We start from the raw sequence: 23,832 nt of genomic DNA on the forward strand, positions 1-23,832 counted from the left end.
GCCGAGCCGAGCCGGGCCGAGCCGGGCCGAGCCGGGCATGGCGCCGCTGGTGCTGTACCACTGGACGCAGTCGTTCTCCTCGCAGAAGGTGAGGGGTGGGCGGGGGCTCGGGGCCCAGGATCGCAATGCCCACAGCCCCTGCACACCCGCGGCGGCACCGGGGCGGGAGGGATGGAGGATGGAGGAAGGAGGGATGGAGGAAGGAGGGATGGAGGATGGAGGGGAGCGGCCGTGGGTGAGCCGAGGCGGGGCGGGCAGAGCGGCCAAGCGGGGATGCTGCCCGGGTGACCCCGGCGGTGCCGTTCCAGGTGCGGCTGGCAATAGCCGAGAAGGCGCTGAAGTGCGAGGAGCACGATGTGAACCTGCCGCTGAGCGAGCACAACGAGCCGTGGTTCATGCGCCTGAGCTCCTCTGGAGAGGTACCCGTCCTGATCCATGGGGAAAACATCATTTGTGAGGCAACGCAGATTATTGACTACCTTGAGGCGACGTTTGTAGATGGTAATCCCACAGGCATTTCAGAATGTGGTTCTTCCCCTCATCCTGTAGCCACAGCAGTGCTGGGGGCAGCTCTGTGTTGCTGCAGGACTCTTCGTTTATAGTCTTACAAGTAAGCATGCTCTCCTAATAGTTTGCAGTTTGGGTTGAAAACCTATCCCTCTAAAATGAACTGAAGGCTTATGCATAGGATTCCTGTACTGTAATGTTTATATCATTGCAGGAGCAGTAATGTTTCAGCCATAATCATTCCCTGCAATCTCAGCTGGGCCCAACTGCGAGAGCATTATATAGTTTATATAGTCATATAGTTTTATAGGTTATGTAGTCATAGTCATCCATTCCTAGATGCATGTTAACAGAGCTGAGTGTGGTTTTCTGATTTGAAAGCCTCTTAAATATGTTTTCTTGTGTTGCTGCATAGGAATTATAAAATATCTTAAAATTAACTAAAAATATGCATTTCTCTGAGCTGCAATCATACCTTTGAGTTATGCTGGGGAACAAGGGAAGCTTTCATGCCTGTGGCTGTGTCACCTGTCCCAGATGGATGTAGCTGAACGAACTTTGGTCAATTAGATGATTCTTCTTTTCTTAGCTTTATTTTTAACTTTGTTTTGCAGAGGAAGTACCAAGATTAATGCCAGAAGAAGGGAGCATGTATTATCCAAGGGTGCAACACTACAGAGAGCTTTTAGACTCCTTGCCTATGGATGCCTACACACATGGCTGCATCCTGCACCCTGAGTTAACAGTGGACTCCATGATTCCAGCCTATGCTACCAGCAGAATCCGCAGTATGTACTGGTGTAGCTCTGAATGTCTATAACTTAGTAGGTTGCTGCATTACATTCATCTTCTTTCTTAAGTCCACCTTAAACACAAAATGCTGAGCAGAGTTTATGAATTTTAGTTGCAGTCCTTGATGATTTGTGTATATACTTTTTATTGATTATATATTCTGTTGTGATTTGAAAATGGGGAGGAGGAAGTGTTGTTTTTGAGGTGTCTTTGGAGATAATTTTTGTACCGTGGCAACCTTTTAATTGATGCCTTTATGTTTCCTTCTATGTGTTGCAAAAGAACTAAGTAGTGGTAGGACAAGTATCAACTCATGACAGCACAGCTGGATGATGATTCCCTATTTACAGTTACATTCTGAGATCTCTGATTTTTTTGTCAATGTCAGTGGTTTATATAGTGTTGAATTTTTTTTTGTATGATGTTTTAGAGTGCTCTGTAGAATGAAGTCAAATACTGCAGAATCTTTGAAATGTAATACGACTATACTATTAGCAAGTCTATGATATCATAAAAGGTGATACTGAGAAATCAAATTTCCAACAAAATGTCTTATTCTTCTCTGTAGAATTTTTGGCAAGTGAGTGCTCTTTCTAGTCACACTCTTATGTTGTCAGAAGTGAAGGCAGGCAGTTAATTTTCCATATAGTTGCATGACTGATGTTACTGAAGTAACAGAGAATCGTTGGATCATAAAATCATAGACCATAGGATGGCCTAGGTTGGAAGGGACCTTAAAGATCATCTAGTTTCAATGTCCCTGCCTACAGCAGGGACACCTTCCACTAGACCAGGCTGTTCCAAGCCCCATCCAGCCTGGCCTTGGACACTTCCAGGGATAGGGAGGCCACAGCTGCTCTGGGAAATCTGTTCCAGTGCCTCACTGCCCTCACAGGAAAGAATTTCTTCTTCATAGTTAATCTAAATCTACATCCTTCAGTTTACAGCCACTCCCCTTTGTCCAAGAACATAAATTACTCTGTTTCATTAGTGCATTGTTTAGGTTGGTGGTTTTGTTGTTCTTAGTTTTCCCAAATGTGGATGCTAACTGTTTATTGAACAATTGTGCTTTACTCATAGGCATTATGGATAGTTTTTCTGTTTTCACATGGTAGTAATCAGTGCTTTTATTACAGTTCAATTTACAACATTGTCTCCTGCTTTTCTTGCTGTATGCATTCTTCTGTTCTAGCTTCTAGTTTGTATAAATTGTTCTCAGTTTGCACATGTTCATACTGGTAAAGCAAACATTATTGCTTATCTAAACTGGGATGTTTTCTTATCTTTTTAGACTTAAAGCATAGCCTATGTTTTTTTATTTGAAGCTTTGAAAAGCCTGTGAATGTTCCTTAACAATTATTTTGCATGTTCAAACTTCTCCTGGATGGTTTTGTTTTCAGGTTGAAACACTTTTTTTTTTCAGCCTGCTAGATATAATAAGGCATGACCCAGTTGTGTATTATATTTATGCATACCAAATCTAAGTAAGTAATTAATTGCATATATAAGATTTTTGTTATATGAGTACATCCTTCAATTTCTTCATATTAAAGGATGACTTCTACAGTCATGTTGAAATGGATATGTAAAAAAGTGAGTCTGGTTTTCTCTAGAAAGAATTTTTATCAGTTTAATTTACCAGACTTAATTGTAACTAAACTTTATTATCAAGTACAAGTGAGAGATGAGTCATGCTCTATAATTATTATTTTGTTCTCAGTTTATGATTATAAATATTTATTTTTAGAAGATTTATAAATCACTGTCTTTTGGTATTCTAGGTTTATAAGTATGGCATTTTCAAGCAAAGCCCCATTTTAAGGAAAAGGCTATACACGTGTAGTAGAAATCAGTAAAATAAACTTTTCACATAATTCCTTCTTTGAATCATATAATGAATGTTTTTCTAGGACATGCACACAGATCTTAAAGAAAATTTCTAAAAGAATCACAGATTTTAGCATCACATTTTAGCTAAATTAAAGCACCTTGGCTCCATATTCAGTGGCATTTAGGCTTTTGCTGTAAAGTGATGCTTATGACATACAGTGACAAAAAAATCCCAGTGTGGGCCTACCAGCACTTTCACATTGCAAGCTGATGAGCTGAAGGTGTGATGGGTCAATTTAAAAAGCATTTAAGTTTTCCAAAATGTGATGTATTTAAATCCTAACCTGGTGCAGATGCTGTATTGCAGCAGCACTTCCAATTTCTTTGGTATGATATTTGTGTACACAGGTGATTGATCAGTTTCTGTGGATTGCATTATGAGTATGTTTGAATATCTAATATTTGTCATTCCTTTTAATTTTTTTTAATATATTTTTTTTTAATCAGGCCAAATAAGTAACACAGAATCAGAACTGAAGAAACTTGCAGAAGAAAATCCAGACCTTCAAGATGCCTATATAGCAAAACAGAAGCGCCTTAAGGTAAGAAACCCCTTTATATGGGCCCCTTTATTACGAGCTTGTTAGTGTTAGATTTTTTTGGTCACAATATAAACATTTATTTCACCTGTCATTACCAGTGATTTAACCCTTCAAGGTATGAAACAGTCCGTCTTCAGATCAGCTACACACTTGAAGTGTGTGCTGAAGTACTGGGCAGGTCCCACTGACTTCAAAGGTAACTGCACATCAGTGTGGATGTTGGACTGTTGAGCATCCTGCAGGGGTAGGCAGACCTTAATGTCTGGCATCTCTAAAGTTTTCTTGAGTTTTCTGAATTGTCACGAGTATCCCTGCAGTATCCAGCTGACTACGTGGAGAAAATAATCACATTTTATGAATAAACACTGTAGTATCCTAACTATAAACTTCTCTGATAAAAGTATAAACTTTGTATGATGATTAAAACACTGAACTGTATGTCTATTTAGTCTAAACTTCTGGATCATGATAATATAAAATACCTAAAGAAAATACTTGATGAACTGGAAAAAGTTTTGGATCAGGTTGAGACTGAATTACAGCGGCGAAATGAGGAAACACCAGGTAAGGATTTTTTCTTGCTAAATCCTGTTAATATTTGTGTTTGAAGATATTGAGTAAACTTGTTGAGAGCACCATTATAAAACAATTTTTAATGTGTCAGATTTAATACTTTTAGTATATGTTGATCTATACATCACAGAAGGGATCAATACTGTTTTAAATACTAACTTACTTTTACTGTTTCAGTCAGTGAGTTCTCAGTACCTCATGAAAGTGCTTGATCAAATTTTCAGCAAAATGAGTATAATTAGCTGCACAATGTTTTAGTATTTTTATCAATAAAATTAGAAAAAAAATAACTACAGAATGCTGATGTTATAGGTGTAGGTTTCAGTTCACTATAATGATCACAACCTTAATGTTTAACACAGGTTTATTTTAATCTTGTGCAGATACTGTGTTGATATTTGTGGTATATGCAGAATAAGCAATCTGAAAATTTGCTCTAATCATTAGGCAACCCCCTTCCCTCATCCTCTTGGAAAGCAGTCCTGTTTACCTGCCTCCACCCCAATGAGAGTCAAATTTTTTACAGAATCACAGAATCATTAATGTTGAAAGAGACTTTCAAGATGATCTAGTCTGACTGTCAATCCAGCACTGTCATAACCACGCCGAAACTATGTCCTGCTGTCTGCTGCCCTGGGCAACTTTTTCCACTGCCTGACCACTCCTTCAATGAAAAACATTTCTAATATCTAATCTGAACCTCGTCTGGCACAATTTAATGCCATTTCCTCTCATGCTGTTTGAAAGGGCCCAAATACTGAGCCCTGGGGAACTCCAGTAGTAAGCAGCCAGCAGCTAGCTGGATGTAGCTCCATTTCTCAGCACTCCCTGGGCCTGGACATGCAGCCAGTTTTTCACTCAGTGAAGAATGTATGCACCCAAGCCAGTTTACCCAGGAGAATGCTCTGGGAGACAGGTCAAAAGCTTTACAGATGTCTAGATAAGATCCACAGCTTTTCCCTCATCCAGTAAGTGGGTCACTGGTCATGGACAGAGGTCAGGTTGGCCAAACAAGACCTGCCTTTGTAAACTCATGCTGGCTGGGCCTGTTGCCCTGGTTGTCCTGCACATGCCATTTAGTGACACTCAAGACAATCTGGTCCATGGTGTTTCCCAGTACCAAGGTCAGGATAACAAGTCTGTAGTTTCCTGGATCCTCCTTCTGACCCTTCTTGTAGATGGGTATTTGCTAATTTCCAGGCAACAGAGACTTCTGTGGTTGACCAGGACTGCTGGTAAATGATTGAAATAACTGGCAAGTTTTTGGCAGCTCCCTTCTTACTCTTGGGCACATCCCATCTTGACCCATAGACTTGTGGGTGTCTAAGTGATATGACAGGTCACTAATCATTTTCTTCTGGGTTGCAGAGGCTTCTCTTAGCTCCCCATCACCAACTTCCAGCTCCAGGAGCTAGATATCCTGAGGGCCATGGGTTTTGGTGTTAAAGACTGAGACAAAGAAGGCATTAAGTACTTCAGGCTTTTTCTCATCCCCCACTGTTTCCCCCTTCATCCAGCAAAGGATTGAGACTCCTTAGCCCTCCTTTTGATGCCAATGTATTTACTGAAACTGTTTTTGTTTTCTTTAACTGCAGTGCCCAAATTAAGTTCCAGTTTGGCTTTCTTTCTAATTTTCTCCTGGATAACCTCATGACATCCTTGTAGTTACCCCCTCTCCTTCCAGAGGCGAGACACAGTCCTTTTTAAACTGAATTCCAGCCTAAATTCCCTGTTTAACCATGCTGGTCTTTTTCCCTGACAGCATATGGGGACAACCTGTTCCTGTACCTTTGAGAATTCCTCGTTAAATCTTGCCCATCCTTCCTGTACTATTTTACCTATCAGGACTGACTCCCTGGGAACTCTGTCAGTCAATCTCCTAAGCAGTCCAAAGTCTGCCTGGCAGAGGTTCAAGGTGGCAGTTCTGCTGGTGCCTCTCCTTACTTCACCCAGAACTGAAAATTCCACCCTTTCATGGTTGCTGTGCCCAACTTGGCCACTGACCACCACATCACCCATGAGTCCTTCTCCAGTTGAGAGTAAGTTTTCTTCCACACACTCCAGGAATCCCCTAGACTGCCTCCTCTCCACTGTGTTGTGTTTTCAGCAGGCATCTGGCAAGCTGAAGTCCCCCACAAATACAAGGGCTGGAAATTGAGAAACTTCTGCCAGCCTCCTGTAGAACGCATCATCTGCCTCTTCATGGTGGCCAGCAGGTTTGTAACACACTCCTACAAGGATATCTGCAGTGCTGACCTTCCCCTGATCTATAGCCACAGGCACTTAACCATGTCAGCATCCTAAATTCTGTTTAAATGGGATAAGCCTTCTGCTTATTCACAGCATGGTTCAGCTTCCAGTGGTGCTAATAGGAGTCCCTCCCCTGACTTCACTGGGAACTGTGTGAAGCATCAGTCAATATCAACTGCATCTGCTCAAATCAATAACTTTTTGCATTTAGCACTATAAATAGCTGTTGTAATAATTACTGGTTACTATCACAACAGTTTGATGTTGCTATCACAAAAGTTTGAACCAGCAGTTGAAAATCTAGATTAAATTTTCTACTGACTCAACAGTGAAAGAGGCACAGGAAATATTTTAACTCATAAAGGATGGAAGAATTTTGTTCAGCAAACTACATCTGCCACCATTTCCAGCAGCCCCTTTCCTTTCTCTGCTAAGTAGCTTGTCCAAGTAGTCAACTGATACAGTATTGATGAGCTTATGAAAACTGCTGGGATCACAGGATTTTGTAAAACGTGGGGCTACTGCCTCTTGGAATTTTTTCTGCAGTATTCCCACATTCCCCCATATATTGGAGGTTTGTGATCTGTACTTCTCCAGGTCCTGGTCAAACTCAGAGCTCCTGCTTCTCTTGCAACTGCTTGAATCCCTGATCTACTACTGCTGCCACTGCAGGCATCTTTCTTTTACACAGGATAGATTATTTGGTCATTTCCATCATCTTATTTAATGCACTGAATGAATTCCCAGGTATTCTTTCAGCAACCTAGGATACAGAGACCTTTCTTCCAGACCTGAGAAGCCAGTCAAAATGGACTGGTACCAGCTTTGTGCCAAGCTGTTGCTTTTCTCTGGTGGAAAATTTGTTGAAAAGGAGATAGCAAAATTCCTCTGTTTCCAGAGGGGTGCTGCTGAGTGCTCGTGCCAGCATTTCGCATGCCTTCTGGGAAACAGCATAGTCCTCCCTATTTGAGATCTAGGCTAGAACAGAGCACTTATGCTGGCAGCTGTGATAGCTGTGCTGGCTATCAAGTTTCATATCCTGGTTTTCAAAAGCTCTTGGTATAGTCAGCACATGTCAGCCCTTTCAGGTGGTGGTGGTTCAGATCACTGACAGCGATGTGTGATGCTGCAGGGCAGTGCCTGCTCTGAGCCACCCCAGGAGCATTCACCTCTTTCCTTTGACTGCAGAGGGTACCTGGGGTCTCCATCTGTGCTCCTGACTAGTGGTGAGCAGTGTGAATATGTCACTTCTCAAACATCTCAGTGTAAAACCCCATGATTTGGGGTCTAAGAGACACAAAAGAGGGACAGATAGACAAATTCTGTCATCTCACTAGGCTGATATGTTTGGTGCAAGTCAGTCATCTGATTCATTTCTTTTTGACTTGAAAGCCTCCAACTAGTCAGCTGGAGCTAGTTCTTGAGTGAATGCCACAGAGCTGAGTGACACAGGCAAGATGATAAATTCTTCAGACAAGTGGTAGCTTTTCAGTAAAAGCTAAACTGCCTTTCTCCTTTCCAATCCTGTTTTAATTTAATCCAGATTTGAGAAATGTAACTGAGGAAAATAAGTGTTTACTGTGGGTTTTAATTTATGAACCTGGAATGTGGATCTTTTTTCCTTCAAAAATGTAGGCCAGCTGCTGAGCCTAAGACTTTACAATATTGTGCAAAGAGTGGACAGGGATTAGTAAAATGTTCATTGATTCAAGTCATATTTCAGCTGAAGTGTTGTTGCTCTTTATTAGATGGTACTTTGAAGTAGCACTAAATTAAATGTGCTTATATTCCATTAGTTCCTAATGCTTTATGTTTTATCTCTGCTTAGAAGATGGAAATCAGCCTTGGCTCTGTGGTGATTTCTTCAGTCTGGCAGATGTGTCACTTGCTGTCACATTACATCGCCTGAAGTTTCTGGGATTAGCAAGAAGAAACTGGGGAAATGGAAAGCGGCCCAACTTGGAAGCTTACTATGAGCGTGTCGTGAAGAGAAAAGCATTTCACAAAGTTTTGGGACACGTCAACAATATATTAATCTCGGCTGTCCTGCCAACAGCATTCCGTGTGGCCAAGAAAAGGGCTCCCAGGGTTCTTGGCAGCACCCTGCTGGTCGGCATGCTGGCAGGGGTGGGGTATCTTGCTTTCCTGTGTCTTCGAAAGAGATTTGCCAGCATGGTGCTATCGATTAGAACCAGGCAAAATTATTTTTAGACCTTGTCTGTCCCTGGTGGTGAGTGGAGGGCATCTTTACACCCCAGGAAAATATCTTCAATAAAATATAAATGTAGAAGAACGGTTATGTCTGTGATTTAGAACATTGTCACAGAGTAATCATCTCCTGCTGCTGTATAATTGGGCTGGCAATTCTGAGATATTTTTCAAAAATATGTGTTGGGGGAATGACAAAGGAAAGAAGAGACTTTCTTTTCAGCCAAGGGCCTATAACTGGGAGAGTGCTTCATTAAAGTGATTATTGTCTCCTTTACCCAATAGCTGACCTAATTAAAATGCTTTTATTTAATAGCTATGCAGCGATGTGACAGCTTTTCACTGTAGATGAAATGCATTATTGGGCAGAAACCAGCATTGTTAAAATACTGAAAATAGCTCTTTAAATGCTCAGAGTAAGATTTAATTAGAACATTGTGCCTGTTGTGTACAGGAGCAAGTTTCTCAGACAATAACAGACAATACTGATTATTGTCTGTTGGCTAGCAGTTGGACCTTTAAGAAGTGTTAAAAAGTAATCTTGTGAAGCCACTTGTGTCAGTATATGTTCATGCAGCAGTACAGGAAAAGACCTGAAACACGTAAGAACATCAGTCATTTGTGTTCCACACAAGTGAAGTTCTCCAGAAGCATCACTGGACAACAGATACTAGGATTTTGCTGAAATACAAATGGGAGTTAAACACCTGACACTTCTCTTTTGACAACCTTTTGTGCCCAGCTGCAAACTGGCAGAATAAAATCAGACTATCTTGGTGCACATTTGCTGCTTTATTTGGGTGGCTTGATACAGTTGCCTCCATATGAATGTCCTGTGTACCCTTTTGTGTTTCACTCTGAGCACTGGCTATTTTTTGCACACTTCTTGCCAACATTAGCAATTGCACGTGTCTCTACAAAATGCTTGCCCACAATGTGCCACAGCCAACTAGAAAACACAATGCCTTTTTGTATAAGTAATTAAAAATAGTTCACTATCTATCAGTCTGGTTAGGTAGCCTAGACTGAAGGTAAGTCAAGCTGTAATTTAGCAGTCTTTACTTATGGATAGGGGTTGTGTTGATGTAAGTGAAAAATACAGTAAGTTTGGAGACGATTTGTACTGATGATCTTTTGTAAAACTGCACTCTTATAGCACGGAGGAAAGGTGTATAAAATATTTTGATTACTTCCTACTACTCAACAGATGCTGTGAGTTTTATTAGTTTTGAACTGAGCTCCCATTTCAACAAGAAATGTACATTTACCTGAAGATAGAATTTGAATAATTTTTCAGGCAAGAAAAGCATTTGGAAAGGGCTGAAAATTCTCATGACAGTTTAGTAAGACTTTTGTATGCTTGATGAATGTTTGAAAGCCTCAGAATTTTCTTTACAAGTTGTACATAGCTGCCAAGAATAAGGCATAGCTTTAAGTGTTTGCCTGTCAACAATCAGTGCTAACAGGCCCAAGTACGTTTTAGGTCCAGGGCTGGTGGCTGTTGTCTCTCTGTACAATTGCATTTAGGTGTCAAGAAGATCATCTTAAGTTGGTTGGAGAGAACTGAGGCAGTTTCTGTCTGGGCAGTCTCACCATCTAACACATAATAATATGGATAAAATTATTGGATACTCCTGCTTATTATTTAATATTGTGCTGGTTGTCTAGCAAAAGTAGACCAAATCTCATTTTTCCTTTTCAGTAATAAGAAATATCTTACCTAGGAAAAAAAGCGCTTTTTTATTTGTCTAAAAGACAGTTTTATATAATTCTATTTATGATCCAGTGGTTTTCAAGAACTTGTTGAATTAAATGTGCTCTATTTAGAAAAGCTTTATTATCTCTAGAGTGGGTTTAATCCAACAATACTATTAATATACTGGCAGCTTTAACTGAGTTTGTTGTTAGTGTGTTGCAGTTCATCTGCATTTACTTGTAGCTATCAAATTCCACTAAGTTAATAAACACAAAGTAAGACCTGTAACTTAATGCTTCCTTGGCACATATTTCTGTCAGACCACCTGTAAAATGTAATTTGACCAAGTCACAGTAAAATTAAATATATATGGCTTAGCCTTTTTTAGAATGAAGTGACCACCAGATGTCAGTGGTTCTCCAGGACTCTGCTCTGGCGTGTCTCTAAGGCAGGAAAACACTACTTTTCACAGAGAGGAAGTTTGTGATCTCAGCACAAGAGAGTTGTGAGCACTCTCGTCACACTAACAGTCTCTCCAGAGCTCTGGAAACAACTGCATGGTTCCACCACAGGTTTATTCTCTGACATCTGCCACTTATGCTTGTGTAGTTTTTATACTGGGTAAACGAGAAGCCAAAGTTGAAATAATATTTCACATGAAAATGAATGTTACTGAACAGCAATTATACTGCAATTAAACATGCCATCTGCAAGAATGAGCATGGATAAAACTTCTACTGCGGAAAAATTTGGATCCCTGCTTTGATTCACGTCCGTTAGTTCAACTATTTAGTATCCTTATTTTCACTGCCCTGAAGTACTCTGTACATTGATTTCTGTACAGGTGGCAGCAAAAGGCTTATCCATGATTAAATTCCTCAGAATAGGATGAGATTTAGAAGCACATATGCTGCATTTGGCTCTTTGTGCCGGATAGCTTTTGTGCCTGTAAAGTTTCTTTTCAGCTTGGCTTATTTTCTTTCTGGTAGCTCTGTATACTATTCGAATTGGGTACAGAAGTAATCTTCTAGTTTTCATTTACTATTTGCTCTCAAATCATGAATCAGATATAATTCATATCTTCATGTGGGACCCACACAATAAACATCTATTCTAAGAGCACTTCATAGTCTGGTTTATGTCTTCTGTGTCAGTAAAACAAAGCACATTTGAGGATTACACTGTGTTGCTGTAAGGACTCTGATGCTCTTCAAGGAGAGAAGCCCTTGAACACCTTTTAAACCATTTTAACGGTTGCCTTGCATGTATATGGAAATAGCAGTAAAAATGATGTTTTCTTTGGTTGTCTGTCTGAGCTGTATATGTATGGTGTCCAAGGAAAGTGATTTGACAAAGTAAAAAAAAAAAAAAAGTAAAAAAATTAAGGAGGGCAAGGAGGTTTTGTACTTTCAATTAATCCACAAAAACAAACAAACAAACAAAATCCAACCCCACTTTGTTTCTGAGTGTGTCCCTGACTCATTGCTGAGCTGCAGCAGCTGGGGCTCCTTTCTGTAAGGTGCATGACAAGCACATAATCTGTGTCCACACTGACATTGTCCTTGGTGAGACTAAATGGTGTGCCCCATTAAATGTGTGTTAGTCTGGCCATAAATGAAGTGCCCCCCTTTTTTTTCTTGCACTGTTGGAGTCTGTATTGGGCCTCCTTCCCTGCTAAGCAGAGGAATAAATAACAGTACATGAGGCTTGCGTGCATTGACTCTCAGGATCTTGAAAGTCAGGGAAGCTGCTAGGATCAGGTAGACAGCTGGCAGGGTTTGAGTTTCAGGAGATTATGACACCTGTAGTCTGTGCACCAACTTTAAAGTAGCCTTGATGCTTTAGTGTTAATCAGAAGTGTGCACAGAGCTCCTGCAGTGGAAAGCTTATGTCTAAACAAAAAAGAGGCAAAAGAGAATACAAAGATAAGTACAGCAAGTATAAATTCCTTGTCCAGATTCAAAAAAGCCATACATCCATTTTTGCATGTCACATTTTTAAAGGCATCTTTTACTTAAGTCTGAATTTTATAGGGGCAAGGAGCTACTAAGATTTAGAGAGCAGATTGGCATGCCCTAATGCATGGGGATTAGAGAGAGCAGCAGATGGGAAGTAGGTGAAAAGTAGAGGGTCTGGAGCACACCGCTCTGCACTGTGGTGTATGACATTATTGTTTGCTGAGGCCTCCTTGTTATCTCTCTGTTTAACCAATGTTAGACAAAGAGGTGTAGGGTTTGGCTTAGGCAATTTATAAGATGTACTGAGGAAGTCAAAAGCATGTAGAAAAATCCCAAAGAAAATATGCTGGGTTTTGTTCCCTCTTTATAAAGAAATTTTTAGTTTTGGTGCAGTACCAAGTCATAAAGTCAGGCCCTCAAAACTCAGGAAATTCCAGAAGCCAGAGTTCTTACAATACTGTTAACTCACTCATGCAATACTTCAATGGCCTTTTTATTTCTGTTTTTCTTTCTAAGTTACAATCATGGTGCTCAATTTAATGTGAAGTTAAAAATGTAACACCATAAAATAAGCAGTGGATAAGCTTAGTGTTGTGGGAAGAATCTGTTGGAATTTGCAGAGCTGAAGGCCTGAATATTTCTGTGCTTTACATCAGCATTAGTATTTACTACAGTTTTAAGTACTCATCTCATAAATAATTTTACAAAAGTGTGTTGTATAAACTAACACATAATTGCATAAATCAGTATAAAGTAAAAAATAAATATATATATATTATATTATAGTTACTTTCCTGGGAAAGCGGCTAGAAATTATGAAAACAATAGCAAAAGGCCTGATTCTCAGGGTGACAGTGTTCCCCTTTCCTTATTTACTCTGGTAGCATTATAACAGTATTTGAGAACTCTGGTTACCTCATGACTGTAGGGACTTGAGAATATACACAAACATATTTGGTGCTTCATGTCAGCTGATCATCCGGATCAGAATCTGAATGCTACTGCATTTGGACTGAATAGAAAGCTGTAGCTGCTGAGAAACAGATGCCATCCTGAAAATTGCTCATTTAAGGCTTGTTTCAGAAAGGTTCTAACTTCAAGTGTTCAAGCAGATGATGGCTGTGTTTCTGTAAGCAACAGAAAACAGAGCATTCATAGGGCCAGATGAGATGTGAGGTGACCACTGGTTCTGTCACCTGCTGGCTGAGGCATTCACCTCACAGAAAGTGGAGTCCTTCTCTCCCACTTTGTATTGAAATAGGTAGAGCTCAGTGCTAGAGACAAAAACTCCTCCCTCATAGATTCAGGCCCTATGCAGTAGGGTCAGGCTCCCTCTTAGCAGAAAACACATTTGTCTTTACAGAAATCAGAGACCATTCCTTTGACAAAATGTAGTTTGGACATGTGGAGGCTGACTGTCAGTCACTCAGCAACTTGATGGAGTGCAGGGCCTGCCACACATCTTCCTCTTCCAGCTGTCTTTAAAAGCCAGGAGCAGCTGGCTAATGCCAAGCTCTTGGTAAGGATGTCTTCAGGTACATAATGCAGGTTTGGGGGAAGGGAGGGAATTCTAGACTCTGGAGCCTAAGTGAAACCAAGGAAAAACTGGCCAGAGAAGTTCCATCACTCTAACTTGTGGTCCAGCTCTGTGTGGCTTTTCTGCAGGTAGAGAGAGGCTTTTGGATTGCTGCTTCTGAGGACATATTGTTGTAACTCACTTCAACTATTTAACTGAAATCAATGAAAGGAAGAAGAAATATCTGTCTCTGTTGAATACACGGTGAAGCCAGCTTCCTGATACAGATATTTAAGTTGGATCACTGTACAGACAGGTACTGTGAAAGCATATGTTTTGAACCATTTAACTCTCCTCAAACACCTTTACACAAGCCTAGACATCAAACTAGAAAAATTCAAATTTGAGATCTGGATTACACCCCAGATTCAGAGGCAGTAAAAATAGAGAGACCTATTGTTTGAATTTTTAGGTCTTCAAACAGAAATACTTCCAGAGACAAAGATCTCACAGGAAGTCTGTTACAGATGCTTTTTGTCCAAATATTGTGCCTTAAGAATTTGTGCACCCTTCTATTGTACTGAATTAAAGACAGCTCTAAAACACAGAATCCACTAAAATTTACAGAGGAAACAAAATTGGCTGATGTTGCAGTAATGGAGGTATCAAGATTTCAGTTTCTAACAGAGAGCCAAATTCAGATCTGGTATGAGTCATTGCTACGAAAAATGCAGTGGTGCATCTACTTACATGGGATCTGAATCTAATTTTAAAGTCATTATGCCATGAATCACATTTACAACTTTGCCTTGACAAGTTTTGTTTTAATCAACCTATTTGTTACAGAGACAATGAAAGCTGTACAGTACCTTTCTGAAACAAAGGAAATATGCATAACTTAATCTTTTAAAAACTGTGTAAGCTTTGGATATGGGCAGTATATACTGAGTCAAAATTTTTGGAATATGGAGTTATTTTTGGAATAAAGAATTCTTTTAAAACAAGTCCAAGAATGTATGTTTAGGACTGATTCCAGAACAGCATCATAAATTTTTTATTCTTTGGATTTGAAAGAAAACCAAAAATCTATAACTGACTTAATTTTTCTGTTGTTAACTGCCAGTTGTAATTGTGAGACAAGGAAGTTTGAGCAAATAAAAAGATAACACATTTCTCTTTTATGTACATATATGTATAATATACAAAAAAACAACAACACTTCTTTAATTTTCTTAGGTAAAGCATATTGGATAAGAGTTCTGCCTCTTGTGTGTTATAAGAAATCCACAGTGCCTTTTCCATGCAAAGTAAGAGATGGAAATATTCCCAAACTGGCTGGCAGAACAAGAAAATTGGCAGCATTGGCTGAGACTGCAGTTCCACACCCACAGTAGCCCAAAGAAGTGGACATCCAGCAGCAACTGGAAAAGGCTTATTGGCATCCCACAGCCTTCTGTGACAAGTGGGAGGAGAAGCAAACCAAGCTTCAAACCCAGAGAAATGGCTGTGCTTGATGTCAGAAGTCACTCAAGTTGGTTGCAGATAGATGCCAAATGTATTCATAGCATCTTTGTCTAACTTGGAATGAGAGAACACCTTGGTGTTTACACATTATCAATGGCTGTACCAGTTGTCAGTCCAGGGGTAATGTATTGGAGAAAACTTACATATGGGGTTCTGTAATCAGGAAAAAGTTTTGCTTAAATTTGTGTTGAAAATGAATTGAAGATGTATTTGTGAAGAAAAGCATATTCATACCCTGTTCTCAGCAAGGATTAGTTCTGAAATGTGGTCTTTAGCCTCACGCTTCACATTGACATGCTTCAGCACCATGTTATGGGAGAGAAAAGGGACAGGGAAGATAGTAATGGAGACTGAGAAAGAGGACCTGAAAAGGTAAGTTATATTAACAGGCTGATACCCTAAGGTTTATGCTTCATTTGATTTTGTAGTTTGTTGGCTTTTTAATAACAAATAAACCTACATCTGTTAAAGTACTACACTGTGATGTGTGTGTTGCTGTTGAGAGGGAAATGCAATCACAAGATGTTGTCTGTTGATGAAAGCATAGAGCCCTTGCTTTCTGTGCATGAGAGTTTACCTGAACACCTTTGCTGAGGATGAAATATGTGAGGGGGCAAGCATTATTATTACATGGTCGTTGACTCTTTCAGTAATAAGTCTGTTTAACGAGAGATTCTGTACTTTTGTCACAGCTGAAAACACTAATTCAAGATAGCAGTAATTTCCCTGCTTGCCTTCATTAACAATTTATTAGGTATTACAAAATTTTATGGTTTTGCATGTATCATAATTAATCTCACCACACGGCCTTGCCTCAAAAGTAGTTTTGTTCTCCTACACTGCAGTCCTTCATCTCATGTTTGTTTGTACAGGACTGGTTCTAATCTGGGCTGTTTGTTGTATAACCTGCAGTTCCCCAGGCTCCTGCTGGCTGTGGGCACTTTGTGTAATGTTTCATCTTAGAACCGTGGAATCGTTTAGGTTGGAAAAGACCTTTAAGATCATTGAGTCCAACTGTTAAGCCAGCACTGCCAAGTCCACCACTAGGCCATGTCCCCGAGTTTAACATCTACACATCTTCAAATACTCCCAGGGATGGTGACTCAGCTGCTTCCCTGGGCAGTTTGTTCAAGTTTTTCCCAATAGCCCAAGAAGCTCCCCTGGTACAACTTGAGGCTGTTTTCTCTTGTCCTATCACTTGTTACTTGGGAGAAGATACTGAACCCTGCTGTGCATTGCTACCACCTGCTTTCAGGTAGTTGCAGGTCCTCCCTGAGACTCTTTTTCTCCAGGTTAAACAACTACAGCTGCTCCTCATAACTTGTGCTCCAAACCCTCCACCAGGTTCATTGCCCTTCTCTGAACACCTTCCAGCACCTCAATACCTTTCTTGTAGTGATGGACCCCAAACTGCCCACAGTATTTAAGGTGTGGCCTCACCAGTGCCAGGTACAGGGGGGTTATCACTGCCCTAGTCCTGCTGGCATCACTGTTTTTGATACAGGACAGGGTGCCATTGGTCTTCTTGGCCACCTTGCTTGTTGAACTCAAGAAAGCAGAGAATTTATCAAGCTTTATATGCTCTGAAACATGGTTCCTGGTAATAGTAGCTGCTTGGCATCAGCTGTAATTGATACGACAGATACTTTTGGTACTGACTTGCTTTCCATGAGGAAAACATATGCATATTTTCAACTTATTTCAACACTTTGGGCTCCAATTCCGCCACTTATAAATATAACCAAAAATTTTGTGTGGCAATCTCCATAAGAAAAGGATGATTTTTCAGACATTAAATGACAGAGATACATTTAACATCATGAATACTTCATCTGTAATACAATGATTTGTTTGAGAATGCCTGGTAGAATTAATCAGTTTACTTGTCAAAACCTGTCAGAACTTACAGCTCTCACCTGACTCAGTAAGACTGTGGGCACTTAGGACATCTGGATCAGGTCCACATTATGATATATAATGTACTCCTTGTAGGCAGGTGAGGTTTAGAATCAGGTCATTTTCAAATGTAAAATTCCTTAAACCAATTGCTTATATGGGCATATCTGAGAGACCACAGTATGGCAGGGATTGGTAGATTGACGATTTACCTAAAAGCAGATGTTTCACTTTACAAAAATTTGTGGAAAATTTAATTTATTTTAAAGTTGCACTGACATTTTTTGTGATTTATCTTTCGGTTCTCATGTTCAGACAATCTAAACATAGTATTAAACCTTTGCCAGGTAATTCACTGGGTATCAACTAAATTTTTTTATCCACAGATCTTACTCAACTAATTCAAGTGGTCTGGTTAAGAAGTATTTTAAAGTACTTGGCAATAGTATTTCCATCATTCTGCCATTGTTCCAGAACATCACCTGGTGGAAGGCTCTACAGAAAGCAAATGCTTACTTCTCTAGTTTGTACCTTTAAAATTTTCATTCCTGCACTTGTAAAGAAATATTGAACAAAGGCTAGATTAAAAAAAGAAACCCAAAGCATCAGAAGAGCTATTTAGCTGTTTGGTCAACATGAAGTGACTCCTTCCTCAAGCTGGAGGAAAGGTCAGTAAGCTCCTACATGTACTATTTCTTTTTCTTTGTGTTACATGTGAGACGGCTAAATTTCAGATGAATACAAGTGGTGGAATTTTCCTTTCTAGCTCAGACCTGCCAAATGCTTAGGGAGTTTACTTGTCTACACTTGAATTTTTGCTGATGAACTGTGGTCACTGTGCTTCATCGAAAGGAGCTCAGTACAAGTACATGGCTTATGGTCAACAGTGTTTGGGTAAGACATTTGCATAATTTTCTCAAGTGTCAGTGACTCCACACTGTTTGCCTAAGTAGCTTTAAGAAAACATTAGGTGATTTTCCAAATGGTAGTCCCTCTGTTTGAGTATGAACCTTAATGGCCATGTTTAAAACAGGGAGTTTTTATATATGATAAACTATTTTTCCTTTAATCTCTGGAGTCTGAATGATTTGGTGTATACAGAGGAAGAGAAGGTATGGTTCCTGAAAAACATTTTTTCCAGACCTTTAACAGAAACAGCACAACAGAGAAGGATGAATGAATAGCCTCTGCTCCATAATTTCAACTAAAACTATCTTCTGATAACCTTTGACATAACTAACAATAACAAGAGATATTTTATTCCATGAATTGGGCCTAAATCCTTAAGCTATTAGTTAATGCTGGTTGCACTTTGGCCCTATTTGGATGCTTCCTTGTATTTTGAAGACACTAGAGAGCTTTTAATCTTCATGGAGTGATCTTGATACATTTTTTCTTCTTCCCTAATACAACAGTTGACATCCATAGTATTTGGCAGTCTAAACACAATGTTTAAGACATTGTCAGGTCTTTTGAACTCCTCTTTTTCCTACATTGATATCCAGGGAAAACATAGCATAGACTATGGAAGTACTGAAATGTGTTACCTTAAATTCCCATCTTTGTGTCTTTATTAAACTTATGTCTTCCACCCTCCTTTTCACAAGCCTTTGTAAGGTCCATTTCAAGGCCATACCCAAGTTATTGTTTAGTTGTGGAGACAGAAAATATAAGGTTTTGGAAACATGGCCTCCTAGTTTATACTCAGAAAAGTCTTGGCTCTTTGCACAGGTTAGTTTGAAATCTGCTACCATGGAAGAAACCCATTTCATTTATCACATAAAATCATATCTCCTTCCCCTCCAATAAAACTCATCTGTTGTCAAAATTTTCTGCCAGTTTGTGTCTTAAAATAAGTTTGTTTTTTTGCCCTCCATCATTTATTGCAAAAATAAGCATAACCTTGGTTTTCTGATGATTAAATTGTTGAAACTAAGTTATTTCCAAATTTCATAGCTCAGTTGTACCAAATCTACCCAGTGATCCTTGGGTATCACTAATGTTGTTACAGTTTAAGCAAGCTTTCCTTCTTCCTGGTGTACATTCCCATTATGTATCTATATGCAATAATTACCCTATAAAAATAGCAGAACAAAATAGTAAACTGATCTATTTTACAGGAGAAAAGAAAATTTCCACAGGATGCCCTACCTCAATAAATATTTTCCCCAAAGGTGAGATTGTAAGCAAATACCAGTACTTGGAACCCTTACTTTCAAAGTGTGTTTACTAACTAAAAGTCTGTTATACAGGAGGATACAAGTGAGAGCAGTATTCAGTGCAAAGCCAGCATTTTCTGTAACGTGGTAATAAAGTTAAAATACTTGTGAAAAAAAAAAAGAAACCAACAGAAAACAAAATAAATCCAACCCACAAAAGCCTTAAAAACCCTTTTAGAAAAACAGTTCAGCACAAATGAATTCTCTTAGCAATGATAAATAAATAGTGATTTCATGACACTGTTTATTTACTGTCATTAGGATTTTATCTTGGATCAAAATACGTAAACAAACACACAACTGCACCAGTTTTGGAATTAAATACAGGACTGGTATTAAAATTATAATTCTTGTTGATACAGAGTATAATCCAGCCAGAAACTTAAATTAAGGTTGAATCACAAGCCATCCGTAGTGCTATAAACACCCTTGCTGTATGTAGAAACTCAGTCACAAGTGAGTTCTCCTTGTTCAGTTCTTATTTTTGTTAGAAAAACACATTTACTCATCCCATTTATTTCATATTGTTCTAATTATCCCCACAATGCAATCATTCACAAAAGGCATTCTTGACCACGAAGAAAACTGCGATGAATTATTAAAATAAAAATTGTAATTTCAGAGTCTACTTTTGAAAGCTTCTCTCTGGCCCAGAAGATGACATCATGTGTCAGTGACATTGGCAGCTTTGGAGTACTGTACACCAGCCATGACAAAATAGTTTCAGTCCTAGTTTAGCAATAAATTATATTACTATGTAATTAATTTCTAGATTATCAGAAACCATTAATACTTCTTCTCAGTAACCCTTTCTGAGGCCATGGGGCATCAGCTGGGACCACTGAATAAGCCTGAACTTCTCAGGAGTCTTGAAGCTCCTGCTGTGGAGAGTCTCTCCAAAACCACAGCAGGAGCTGGGTGACCATGGGAGAACCATGTCCCTGGGCTGGGTGATCATGGGACAACCACATTCCTTTGCTTGATCTCGCTGTTAAGAAAGTGTCATTTTTCTTTTGCCCTTCAATTTGGCCATTTCACAGATGCTTTGCTGGCCGTGAGTGGCAGGGTGTGGGCAGCAGGAGGCTGTGGGGCTGGGAACTGCGCTGTGCCAGCCACAGATGGTTCTGGGACATGAACACCCTGCTGTGTGCCACAGCTTTGAGAAGCTGGAGGAGCCCATGGTCCCTCAGCAGGTGCGTTTTGGAATCAGAATAGAGCATATCCCACCCCTAAGGGACTGTGGCAGCAGGACACCTATGCTGGGGCAGGGACACTCCTGAGTAACAACAGAGCTCTACAGGAAAAGGCTCCAGATGTGTTTCTGGCCAAGGCTTTCTCTTTCTGCAGCATTGCAGACACTGTGCCCAGTGATGCATGTGCTGAATCCCTGCTGCCAGTGGCACAGCAGCTGCAGTCACACACCAGCTGAGGATCGAGCACCTTGTGCCAGTCTCCACTGCCCTGGTGTCCCTGTGCTGACTGGGAACTGGCCAGAGAGCACAGGGCTGTGTGTCTCCCTTTGATGGAGAGCCAATGTTGTTTGGGCCAATGGGTCAGAAATTCTGGGGGTCAGCAAATCAAACCCCAGCATGTTTATTCACGGGCCCATGAGCTTTGCTCAGGTTTGAATTTAGTGCAGTGGGTTAAGAAGCACAGGTCAGACTCACAAGAAGAGGCATGTCTGGCAAGGAGCACGTTGTCAGAAAACAGTTATCACTGTTAAGTGTATGGATGAATAGAAAATTACTGCTTCTCCAGTTCTTTTGCTGTGCCAAGCTGTTCCCTCTTGGCTGTACAAAGGAAAAATGCTATTTCCTAAAAGGTATTTTTGTAATGAGAAATCTGCACAGCATGGCTTCATCTATGAATACTTAAGATTTAATAAAATACAGAAGTAAAGCACATTTGTTATCTGTACATCATTACAGAGTAGGTATAAATATATTTTTCAATATGTGACTGTTTTGGAATTTCTGCAGTTGAATTAGATTGCACTTCAAGGACCTATTCTCATTAAGTATTTTCCACTATGGACATTGTGAAATATTTGTTTTTTCAGAGTTTTAGAAAAACTACAATATATTTAACAGTAGAAAGTAAGAAAATAGTCACTGGGTTCAGATTCCTTTGGATATTGTGCTTTGACGAGTGAATTTTGTTTTCTCTTTGTTTTGTGGAACAAACGTATGTATAATCCTTCTCTTCAAAAGGAAAAATAGTATTTCATTTTAGTGACATATAAATGAATCTCACAACCTGCTTTTAAAACCTAACTTATGCCTCTATTTCCACGATGCCCCATTTATTATGTACATGGTGCCATTTTCAATTTTTTACTCCCTGTGGATTTCTAACTCTTTCTCGTCAAATTTTTCTGCGAATCAGCACATGACTTGCCCCTTCCCCAGTCCAGTCCTAGGTGCCTGGAAGACACCAGACATTGGGATATGGAGCTGTGTTCCTGCTTCTGCCCACTCCAGTGCAGTTAGTTCTAGCTGGGTTATACCTGGGGCACTCCCTTAGCTGAGGAAGGATGATCTCCCTCCCCATGGGAAAGTTTAAAGAGCATGTATTGAGCAGTGTTGCAGATGCAAACACTGTTTCCACTTAAGTAAAATTAAAAAAAAATGTGCTTTTTTCATTCTGTTTCATCATACACAACTCACAATGCAAGAAAAATACAGTTAGAAACCTCACATTTTTACATGCTGAATTATCTGCAGAATTGCAGTTTTTTTATTGAAGTTGACAGGTAGTGAAGAGGGTTTTTTTTTTTTGTAAAAAAAAATCGAGATTTTTGGGGGTTTTTGGAAAAAAAAATATTGGGATTTTTGAAGGTTTTTTGTTAAAAAAAATTGAGATTTTGGGTTTTTTTTTTTTGTAAAAATACATCTATAATTACACGTATTGTTTCTGATATCAGGTATGGTTACAGCTGCTGCTTGAAAATTCCTAAACACTGCAGTATTTGAGTGAAGAACCGTAGGACAAGTAAATAATGAATCATTAGGAAATATTTTAAAAACATGATTGTGACAGCTCAAAAAGAAAAATCTTTGGACTCATGTATAAAAGGTAGACCAGACACTACTTTTTAAATGATAAATTTATTATCAGGTCAGTGATTTAACAGGACATAAAAATAACTACAAAAGAAATAAGTAAAAACAAAATGGAAAGACTATCCTACCTTCTCTCTTCATATTTAGTCTTACCAATTTGTGTAATCTGATGGAAGATTTAACAAGGTGTGTGAATGATCCAAGTCATCAGTCTTAAAATGGGAACACTAGAGGGATGGCTGCTCCAGTAGAACATGATTTTGAAATTGAGATATCTTTTATAAGCCAGAATGGATCATTTTAATGTCACCTGTGGTAAAGCATAAATCTTCTTACTCCTTCATCTCTTTCCTCCTGTGATACATATGACATTTGTTATCTCACATGTTTGACTAAACCATTCTCATCTAACTAGCCATAAATTTTCCAGGAAACAGACCATCCCTTACTTCCTTGGCTGTCCCATTTCCAGTAGTTAATTGCACTTCTTGAAAATGAAGATCTGAATCTATGTATTTGAAGTGTTTTAGATTATCATCTTCCACATTTAAATAAGCCCAGCTGTGCTTAAAATCACTTCAAACCCACTCAGCTGAATGAGCATGAAACCACACAGATGCTTGTCCCTAAAACAGTGACTTCCACGTCCAGGTCAAGCTCTAATATCCAGTGATGGATGAGGAGCTGCAAAAATAGTTAATGAATACACTGTGTTGACATGACCGTTGGGATGACTGTTGGGCTGTTTGTTTAGTTAAACACTGGGCTGTAAGAAAAGCAAATGAAGAAAAAACTGCCAGAGATAAGCTATGTCTTGGTAAACATTTAAAGACACAAAACCAAGAGAGACAGGGCTTGACCTCCCTCTTAACTCCTTCTATGAAAAGAAAGCCCAGAAACTGAAAAGAGTCTGGGCTTAGAAGGTATCTCACTTGATCTACAGAACAGATAAGTCTTGTGAAGAGAGGAGAACCAGGCCATGACATAACATCTGTTCCAGTATTTGTTGTTTTAAAGCCCATTTTATGCTTTGCATACGAAAACAAGCCAATGAACATCAGAGAACAGAGGCTATATTAGGTCACTTGTCTTGAAGAATTGTCTCAAGCAAATGCCGAGGAAAAAAAGATAAGGTTAGAGGAATGGCACAATGAAAATTGCTCTGAGAAAAGTCCCAGCTAACAATGGCTTGTGGCACA

General features: G+C 39.5%; 1 protein-coding gene across 2 annotated transcripts; it reads left to right on the forward strand.

Moving 5' to 3' along the window:
• Positions 1 to 6: 6 nt before the first annotated feature.
• GDAP1 (ganglioside induced differentiation associated protein 1) lies at positions 7 to 11,760 on the forward strand. Of its 2 annotated transcripts, XM_015620270.1 has the most exons (6): positions 7 to 88; positions 309 to 501; positions 1,122 to 1,295; positions 3,637 to 3,731; positions 4,181 to 4,295; positions 8,383 to 11,760. In XM_015620270.1, the coding sequence occupies exons 1-6, from the start codon at positions 38 to 40 to the stop codon at positions 8,763 to 8,765; spliced, it is 1,011 nt and encodes a 336-aa protein (XP_015475756.1). In that variant the 5' UTR covers positions 7 to 37; the 3' UTR covers positions 8,766 to 11,760. The 2 variants fall into 2 exon arrangements, with proteins under 2 accessions (XP_015475756.1, XP_033368201.1); XM_033512310.1 differs by lacking the exon at positions 7 to 88 and having other exon boundaries at positions 336 to 419.
• Positions 11,761 to 23,832: the final 12,072 nt, after the last annotated feature.

This window comes from Parus major, chromosome 2, assembly GCF_001522545.3.
Source record: "Parus major isolate Abel chromosome 2, Parus_major1.1, whole genome shotgun sequence".
NCBI lineage: Eukaryota > Metazoa > Chordata > Aves > Passeriformes > Paridae > Parus > Parus major.